This window comes from Lacerta agilis, chromosome 2, assembly GCF_009819535.1.
Source record: "Lacerta agilis isolate rLacAgi1 chromosome 2, rLacAgi1.pri, whole genome shotgun sequence".
NCBI classification, from domain to species: Eukaryota; Metazoa; Chordata; class Lepidosauria; order Squamata; family Lacertidae; genus Lacerta; species Lacerta agilis.
Genome location: NC_046313.1, coordinates 61,529,874 through 61,539,682, shown reverse-complemented (window position 1 = coordinate 61,539,682; position 9,809 = coordinate 61,529,874). Strand labels below are relative to the sequence as shown.

The following is a 9,809-nucleotide window of genomic DNA, read 5'->3' as shown; positions in this document are numbered from 1 at the left end:
ATGTGATTGCAATGTACGCAAACATGAACTACATGACAAACTGGCAGCTCTGGTAATTTCATAGCTAACTGACATAAGGCTGGGCTCAGGCTAACTTAAGTGTCACTGATTGCAATGCAATAGGTCTACTCTAATCATGAGTCAGTCTGGATACAACTCTTCATTTAAAAAGTGTAATAATCCCATACTATTACTATAAGAAATGCTAAAACGTATGTTTCTTACAAACTCAGGTAAGCTTGATCAGATATTATAAATTCAGACAAACAAGACACAAGCACTGTTCTAGTGAACTATGCCATCACACACTATGAAATCACCACTGGACATATTCAGGAATTCAAGCCTCCCTGTAAGAATGGCAAAAACAGTTTATGTCAATGTATCCTTGCTCTTTTGTTGATGTTAACTGAGATCCCCAAAACTGGGAGAAAGTACCCCCTCTTTAAGATGCCCCAGCAGCATTCCTACCAAAGAGAATGTTTTAAAATGTTTAAAAAGCATGATTTAAGCTGTTTTTTCTAATTGGTTGGTGAACACTGAGATATGTTACAAAAGAAAAATCCATACTTTTGCTAAATGTTTGACACCTTATAGCCACTGGAGTTTTTAAAAAGAGATAAGGTTTTGTGCATTTGTGACTCCAGCGGCAATTTTTTTTTTTTTTGCTTCCCCTTTTTTCTTGAAGTTTCCAGATGAAGCTTTCAAACATCTGCCTTTGCTGCTGTACTGGATTCAGCACCTGCATCATCTTCAAAAGGTATGGAGGGAACACTGTCGTGGGAAACAGTGTCAATGCTTTGTGCTTCTGACTGAAGGTGGATGGATACCTCAACAGCTATTTCTTTACCATGGTCATTTAGAGAACCATCATCCGAGTCTGCTGTTGGTGAATTACTGCGCTTAATTTCTGGGTTTAAGGGATAGAGTCCGTCTTGGACACCGAGGGCTTGCGTCTGTTTGACTCCATCTCCAACTTCATCAGGGTCATCGACTCTCACTGCTTCAAATATCTCTTCCATAAAGGCCCTACAGTTAAGGATTAGTGGCGGAAGAGGGATACTTCTGGCTAACTCTTCAATGTATCGAGCTAATTCCATAGTCTTAAACTGGGTGACTTTGGCCAATTCCAGCGTTTTGGCAGAGGTAATGATTGGAATGCGTTTGGCAATTTCAAAGGCCTTCTGGAGTTTCTCAGCCCCTTCAGTTCTGAAGAATTCATTGATGGCCTTCTCTGTCTTACGGAGATGGCTGCTCATCATGCACAGACGTGTTATATTTAAGATCAGGGTGATAGTAAAGGCAACCAGGCAGACAATCATGTAGTAAATGCCCATGTCTCCAGATGTGGAGACCACCCTGAGGGTGACTGAGTAATGGAAAGAGCCATTTTGGGTAGTGACAACACAACTGTATCGCCCCCGGTCACCAAAGGTTACACTTGTGATATTAAGGGTACTGTTAGAGATCAGCCATCTTCCATCTAAAACACAAATACAAAAAAAGATTTCAACATTGGAGTTACAGAGCATACTTGCATCTTTTCTGATATATATAGGCATGCCCCGTGAACTGTATTATGAAACCAGCAACATGGATTGGGAATATGGATAACAACATATGTCCGGTCATTTGCCAACCTACTAGTCAAGAAGGGTTGAATACTGGTCTTCAACTGGTGAGTTGAGACCCACTTCTCGGTCACTGCCTGGGTGGGTCACACAGCAACACTCCCAGCATACAAATACAGTCGTACCTTTGCTTACGTATCCCTCTGGATATGTACACTTTGGGTTGTGAACACGGCAAATCTGGAAGTGTATACTTCTGGGTTTCACCGTGTGTGTGTGTGTGTGCAGAAGTGTTCAATCACACCGCGTGTGTGCGCAGAAGGGCGCCTCCAGTTACAAAGTTTTCAGATGTGGCCGAGCCTCCAGAACAGATCCCGTTCGTAACTGGAGGTGCCACTGTATATAGTAAATAGGAAGAAATGCATGTTTGGGTTAGAGCTGGGCCCTGGGCCTGATTTGGACCGTTGTTTACATTATTATGTTGCTATCCATTTGCAAAGGCACACATCCCTACAGGGTGGCCCTTCCATCCAACCCCAATGCTACTTGTGAAAATTATATTGTTAAACTGCAAATGTCTCTATTAACAAATGTTGCAAGATCCACTGGATAGTGACAGCAGGCAAATGTGTACTTAAAAGCTTGGTGAGCTATAAAAGGTGGACACTTGGACAAAATCTGCGTACAGTGCTATCTCACTTTTTCATGCAATGTTTTCTGCTTTCCCAATACCCTATTCTGGCAACAGCAGCAAAAAAAAGGGGGGGAGTAAACATATTGCTGGACTGGACAGAGCTCAGTGCCATGATGGGGATGCAAACCACTCCCTTCCCCAGTCACCAGACTGATCATTTGATGTCTGCAGAACAGACAGTAACCCCCTCTCCCCAGCTGATCTGCATGGCTCAGCTGAGGTGACTGTCTGCCCATATGAGATGGTCACATCTTCTGCTGGCATGCAGCCCCTAGAGGGTTGGGTCTCAAAAAAAAATTATTGCTGAACTATTTCCCCCCCGCCCAAATCTAAATGTAAATCTGGGTTTGATGAGGTGAACATTCTCCCGAGAAGAACCATGCAATCAGCACATGGATTAAAATATTTCTTAACCTGAAACCGTTCTTAACCTGAGGTACCACTTTAGCTAATGGGGCCTCCCGCTACCGCTGCACGATTTCTGTTCTCATCCTGAGGTAAAGTTCTTAACCCGAGGTACTACTTCCGGGTTAGTGGAGTCTGTAACCCAAAGTGTTTGTAACCCGAGGTGTTTGTAACCCGAGGTACCACTGTATTAGCTGCTAGAATATTACGCAACAGTACCTAGATTGCATGTTGTGTAAATTATCGCCCATTTAGCTTCAGAAATCCAATACTTTAATTTAAAATGGACTTGTATTGAGTTTTAATGTAGGTATGTTTGAGCAAAGAGGTGACGAACCTAGGGAGAGTGGCTTTCCCTTCAACGTCTCCTAAAAAGTGTGACATACAAGAGAACTTCTGTGATCATTACAGCACACCTGGTACATTGTGTAAAGCAAGTCAAACAGTTGTCTCTTACCCTCTCCATCTTGCTTCAGTAGATGCCCTTTTGAGTTGAACCAAAGGATGGTGTTATGCTGACTGATGTTCAGCTTACATTCAATGAAAGCACCGTTACCTTCTTTCACTATGATATCTTGAGGTATTGCCGATTTTGTGAAGGCTTGTAGGGTGGGAAGAAATGATGCAACGAGAGGAAGGAACCTTGACCCAGTAGCAGCTGTCAGGTTGGAGGCCACATTTTCTAGTGCAGAAACACTAGCACTGAGAATCAAAGTCAATAGGCAGCAGCTGAGCTTCATGAAAGCTTGAAGTATAAAGCACGTTGCAAAAAGTTAAGCAGTCTGTATTGCACCAGTCACCATGGAAGATATTGATGGATTCATCAACTTTGAAAGGGCTTTGGGTTTTTCTTTACAAGTCAAGGAACAATCCAACTGAAATGTAAAAAAAGAACAATGCAAGTCAGGATTCTTAACAACACAAAGCTTTTTTGCTTTCAAACTCAAATAATTAACAATCCAATTCCATCATGAAATGGCATATAACAGGGAAGGCGAACCCACAGACCAGAATCAGCTTGCCAAACCACTTACAGTGGCTTCCTTGTCCTCTGTCAAAATCTGCCTCTTCTTACCTTGGAAAAGTGCCTTTTCCCCCTCAAGCAGAAGAAAAAGGCTTCAGAAATAGGAAGGAACACTGTTTTTCCTCCCCATATCAGTGCTGGGTATGAAAGAGGGGAACTACTCCCAGCCCAGTGATGTGATGAGAAGGAAACCACCTGATCCTCTGCTGCCTCGCAGAAGAGCATGCAGTGGGTGGGCTGTTTGAATGTGTCTGCATATCTGTCTGCCTATCAAAATGTGTGGTAAGTGTGCACATGCAATCGAGTACGCACTGGTGACTTTAGCCATGCCAGCTGCTGGTATGCAGTCCCCAGAGAGCTGTCAACCATCAAAGCAGCCCAAAGGTTAGCCACCCCTAGTATAAAATGTTCGTTGTCTAGAGCTGAAAGGAGCTTAAGGTAAATAGGCACAAATAGTAACTTTCCAGGAAAGGAATGGGACCTAAAAACTAACTATTTTTTCCTTTGGTAGTCTCCAATTATAAACAGAAACAAAATTAATAGGTCCACTGCAGACATTCAAGGTTTTGTTCACCCTTGGGCTGAAACTGAAAAAGGCAGACCAACCAAAGGAGCAGCTGCCAAGAAGCACAGCTTCTTCTTCACCTGCAGAAGGTTGATCACCAAGTAGGGCAGGGAGAGGTCAGAAACCCTGGAAAGCCATTGCCAGTCAGTATAGACAATACTCTCTAAACTTGAGCCCTTAATGCATTTCTACCCTTATCCTAGCTGCTTCCTTCCTAACTCCACCTCTTCCTGCAATTCTATCTAACTTCCCAGTAATTCAGAGTACAAAACAAGGCAGCTCACAGTGCTACTACATGGCAGCGTTCTCATCAATATCTTCAAAGTGCTCTAAAAACCCAGGGTGAATTAATTCCATCCTGAAATATATGCGTCTAAACTACAGCAATATAAATTTAATGAGATTTGGTTCATATATATATATATATATATATATATATATATATGTGTGTGTGTGTGTGTGTGTGTGTGTGTGTATGTATGTATAAACCCGGCTGGCCTCCTCCATCACTATTCTGCTAGCAGGGGTGCTACTGAGATGACTTGGGAGCTGTTGAATCTCAAGTACAGATGTACCTTGGAAGTAGAATGGAATCCGTTCTGGGAGTCCGTTCAACTTCCAAGGTGTGGCTTCCGATTGGCTGCAGGAGACTTTTGGCTTCTGAAAATCATTCGGAAACCGGAACAATCACTTCCAGTTTTCGATTGTTCAGGAGCCGAAATGTTTGAGTTTACAGGTGTTTACAGGTGCTTCTGAGGTTCCACTGTAATACCAACTGCCATCATGCAGTATAACAGCATTGACTCAGATTGGGGTGATGGCTGCAGACTCACAGCTTTGTACCTACCGGTACCTGCTTTATGCCACAGCTAGGGCATGCAGTAGGACTGTGATAGCCCTGCCACTCTGTTACGCCTGACCAGGCACCACCTAGGGCTTGGATAACATCCTGAGGCTGTTATTTGCAACTGGAAAAAATCCAGTTACATTGTCCTTCAAAGACCTGAGATAATTATCAACAGTAATTGCATATGCTTTCTACTACATTGTACATTGTTTGCATAATGCACAGCAGCAGTTGTGATGGGTCATTGGATTTTGCCATTAAACCCTTCAGTGTTTGATTTATTAAACTGTTTATCCCATTTTCTTTTATGCAAACCCATTACTGTTAAGCAAGGATCTTCCGCTGCAGGGTTTGTTTTTTCTTTTGAGGAAAAGAGGTTACATTTTTATGACAGAGCCATCATATTTATATAAAACAGCTTCTGTGGCTGATAAAACACAAGGAAGATAGGACAATATAATGCCCTAAATTCTTAAAGAAAAGCACAGCCATGCATATCATATGAATGAACATTAACACAGGTTCAACATGCTCCATCTGAGCCACAGATGCACTATACCTGAAGACAGATTCAATCCAGAGTATATGTACTGAGAAGCAGGACAGATGTCTTTCATTTTCATCTGCACACTTAAAAGCTAACATACGCTCAATTTTATGCAGGGTACAATCATCAGGACTATCAGAGAACAGAAGGAAGCATATGCTCATGTTTCTGCAGCACTTTAAAAATATCTACAATATTGCTGCCTAAATAGATAGTGGGAAAGAAAAAAGTTTAGACTATGGTCTCAAGAGAACAAAAAACAAACGTTTCCTATGTGTACTGGATGGCGACATTTTATCGAATTGCGGTTATCCTTCCAAAGAGTCTCACTTTTATCAACTTCAGCAACTCCAGTATGCACAGAACTATTTCAAGAGCAAGAATTTCATTTAAACATGGAGATCACTGCAAAAACCTATCGGTTGCTAATATTCCAATGAATAGCAAAGGATCTTACAGATATTTGAATTACCGTGTTTCAACCCACCCTGCTTTAAGAGCCCTTAAGAATCACTCGCCACATTTGCTAGTTTACAACATTTCTTTTTAAAAATGAAAATGTCAAAACTGATATATCACAGAGAGTTGGGTGCTGCTTCATTTTACTGCAGTGACCCAGAGAGACAATATTTACAAAGGTGAAACTAGGAGAAAGAGCATACCCATACTTTTGGAATTTATATTTCTTTTTTTTAAAGAAGCTCCCACACCAAATTTCCAAGGTGTTTTAAAGCTAAGAGTAGATTCTTCAGGGTGTAGCTCCTGAAACAGCCCAATGTTATGCAGAATTGTGCTTACATATGTACAGAATCAGGCTTGAACTCTGAGAAACATTTTAGGTATACATATGAAGGACTGAGAGGGACGTGGGTGGCACTGTGGTCTAAACCACAAAGCCTAGGGCTTGCTGATCAGAAGGTTTGAATCCCTGCGACGGGGTGAGCTCCCGTTGCTCGGTCCCAGCTCCTGCCCACCTAGCAGTTCAAAAGCATGTCAAAGTGCAAGTAGATAAATAGGTACCGCTCCGGCGGGAGGGTAAATGGCGTTTCCATGCGCTGTTCTGGTTTGCCAGAAGCGGCTTAGTCATGCTGGTCACATGACCCAGAAGCTGTCTGCGGACAAATGCTGGCTCCCTCGGCCTATAGAGCGAGATGAGCGCACAACCCCAGAGTCGTCCGCAACTCGACCTAATGGTCAGGGGTACCTTTACCTTTATGAAGGACTGACAGTGTTCAACTTTAGACTCTGCAGCTTTTTGAGTGTTTCCAAGACTCCAAGTGACAGGGGCAAGCTGCTTATTAAAGTTCTAAGACTAATTTAATGAATTTAAGTGATCACCACACTAATATTATTTATTAGATAAAATATTTATTTTCTAGTTCTACATAATATGGAGGAAAGTCCTTGCAATTAAAGCAAAAAAGGGAATCTTGCTGGACTACAATTCCCACCATTCCAAACTACTGGTCGTGCTATTTGTTACTGATGGGAGTTGGAGTCCAACAACATCTGGAGTAGATTTTCCCACCCCTGCTTTAAAGGGATAGACAAAGAGTCCCAAATACTACCCCCCAGCATCGTGCAGAAAAACTCTATCCTAATAAACTCTCTACCTAAAATATGCTGTTGATCCTACATACCTGTAATTTTTTTCAACCATATCAGAGACGTTTTTTAATGCAATGCTTATATCTAAGCACTTCAAATGTTTTTACACATGCCTGGCACAGATGCAGATTACACCACAGAAATAAGATGCTGAGAAAATGGAATAACACAAAGAAAAACACTGAAGGTTGATTCCAGATTATCTGTTTGTTGAGCATTAATCCTGATTTGTTTGCACACTTTGCAGGAGTGGAGGGTGTGTATGTTATACAACACTGGTTGTTTATTGGGCATTCTTTCTGGTTTGTTTGTGGGGAGGTTACACAACAGTACATCAAGCAATGGTTACCCCAGACTTTCCATCTTCCTATCAATTTTCTTATCATGAAGTGTGATTTTCAAAAAAGTGGGTTTGTTGAGGAAGAGCACCAAATCCAGGATCACCTCAAACCGTCTTGCCCTGGTGAGCAACCTGGCTACTGAATTCTGCACCTGTTGAAGTTTCCAAACCATCTTCAGAGACAGCCCTACCCTTGTCTAGATGGAATGCAGCCTGGCTCCCAGCTGAAGCTGATGGAAGGCACTCCAGGTCAGAACCCACCTGAGCCAGAAGTACCCCTGAGCTATGTACCTGCTCCTTCAGAAGGAGTGTAATTCCATCAAGAGCAGGCAACCTCCCATATTTCTGATGTGGGGAACCACCCTCTAACAATGTCTCACTCTTATCTGGATTGAGCTTCAGTTTGTTGGCTTTCCCCAATCCATTACCAAGGCAAGACAACGGTTCAGTACATCCTGCAAATGCAAATGAGAAGTACAGTTGTGTGTCCCCTGCCTCAGCAGAGGGGAAAAGGTGCTGAAAGCCTAAATCTCAGTAGAAGTTATTTGACTATGACAAGGGAATGATGTACATACCCCTCCCCCCACTTTCAGATCACCTGCACAGTTGAGAAAACAAGGTCTAGAGTGTGGCCTGCACCATGTGTTGTGTCAGTAACATGTTAGGATAGCCCCATGGTCATCATGGCAGCCATGAAGTCCTGAGCCATCCCAGAGCCAATCGCCTTGGTATGGATGTTGAAGTCTGCCAGAACCAGCAGTCTGGGGGTCCTCAACACTGCCTTCAAGACCAGCTCCATCACGTCAGGCAGGCAGAGAGCTGGGTAGGGAGACAGGCAGCAAACCAGCAGAGTCCCTCATCTGTCCCAATTGCCCAGTGCCAGAAACACACACTCTAGATCCCCACACAACTGGACAGAGAATCTGGAGACAGAGATGAATCTCTATAGACTGCAACAACCCCCCCCCCAAGTCTGCCCTGATGCTGCCAGAGGTGGGCACAGCTGGGTAAGACCAACTCCACCCTGTTTGCCCACCCAGATTTCAGTGTTACAGACCAGATCAGCCTCCTCATTAGTAATCAGATCATTTCACGGTTTGCATCTAGCTTTCCTTTTAAAAAGGAAGCCCAATACAACTAGCAATGCAAACTCTATTTATGGTAGGCACTTGGATTATCAAACAGTCACTTTTTCACTGGTCCAACCAGTAAAATTGTGTTCAGTGGAAAAACCAACACTGTAGCCTGAAAAACTAGTAATGCTTCATGGACTTCTCTCCACCATAGATGCCACCAGGCTCTGCTCTTGGACCACAAGTTTCCACTAGCTCCACCCCAAACTACCAGATCTGAACCTGCTCTCTCTCTCTCCCTCCCCCCCCCCCAACTTGTCTAACTCTGTCCTAACCCATTAGGGAACCATCAGGGTCTGCCTTAACCTGCCAGGTACTGTTCTGACTTAACCGCTTTCCACTGAGTCCATGTCAACTCCAAGCCTATGCAGGCTTTATCTGCTAGCCCTGCTAAGGGAGTAAACATATGTGTGATGTTATTAACACGTATAAAGTGTCTGTGTTGTTATTTTTTTCTGAGCAGCAAGGTCTGCAACCTAATAGGCAAGAGGAAAGGGGGGGGGGAGGAATAGGGAGGGACGATGAAAGCAAGCAATGTAGAACCTACATGCTCACTAGCTCATGACTTGGGGCCGGTTTGGTCTCTCCTTTGCCCTGCGAGAGAGGAGGCGCAGGTTCCCAGGAGCTGGTGGCGGCAGTGCACGCTTCCTTTCAACTCTACATGCATGCATATACATGCACACACACACGATTTATAAGTATGCGCGAATACACCACCCTGTGGGTACTGCGCAGCTCCCCCCCCCCCGACGCCAACGCCCGCGGCGTCATAAATGCGCCCACTAAAAACACCAGCGCGTCGCTCCGGGTCCTGCGACACGGCCTCGAACTCCGAGAGGGAGCGGCGCCCGTGACGAGTTACCTTGGCAACGCCCTGTCATCCCTCGCTCGGCCCGCTCAGTCCGCCTCCCGGTTCCCTCCGCTGACGACGGGCCCCCGCGCACAGCTCCAACCGGGACTCCGCACCTTCCGCCTCCCCTTTCCTCTCAGCTGCCTCTTCTGCTCCTGCGCGAGGGAACGGGAAGAGCGACGCGACTTCCGCCCGTTCGGGCGTTGTTTTTTCCTGGAATGATTC

General features: G+C 44.2%; 1 protein-coding gene across 1 annotated transcript; it reads right to left on the bottom strand.

The window, feature by feature from the left end:
* Positions 1–653: 653 nt before the first annotated feature.
* On the bottom strand, positions 654–9,716 carry MFAP3 (microfibril associated protein 3). The gene is made up of 3 exons (XM_033140338.1): positions 9,597–9,716; positions 3,128–3,545; positions 654–1,483 (listed from the first exon to the last, which is right to left on the bottom strand). The coding sequence occupies exons 2-3, from the start codon at positions 3,408–3,410 to the stop codon at positions 705–707; spliced, it is 1,062 nt and encodes a 353-aa protein (XP_032996229.1). The 5' UTR covers positions 3,411–3,545; positions 9,597–9,716; the 3' UTR covers positions 654–704.
* Positions 9,717–9,809: the final 93 nt, after the last annotated feature.

Bases quoted from the DNA above. Each gene is read 5' to 3' on its own strand.
- MFAP3 (XM_033140338.1), bottom strand. From the start codon at position 3,410: ATGAAGCTCAGCTGCTGCCTATTGACTTTGATTCTCAGTGCTAGTGTT. The intron at 1,484-3,127 runs GTAAGAGACAAC...TTTGTGTTTTAG, and splicing joins ACTGAAGCAAGATGGAGAGG to ATGGAAGATGGCTGATCTCT.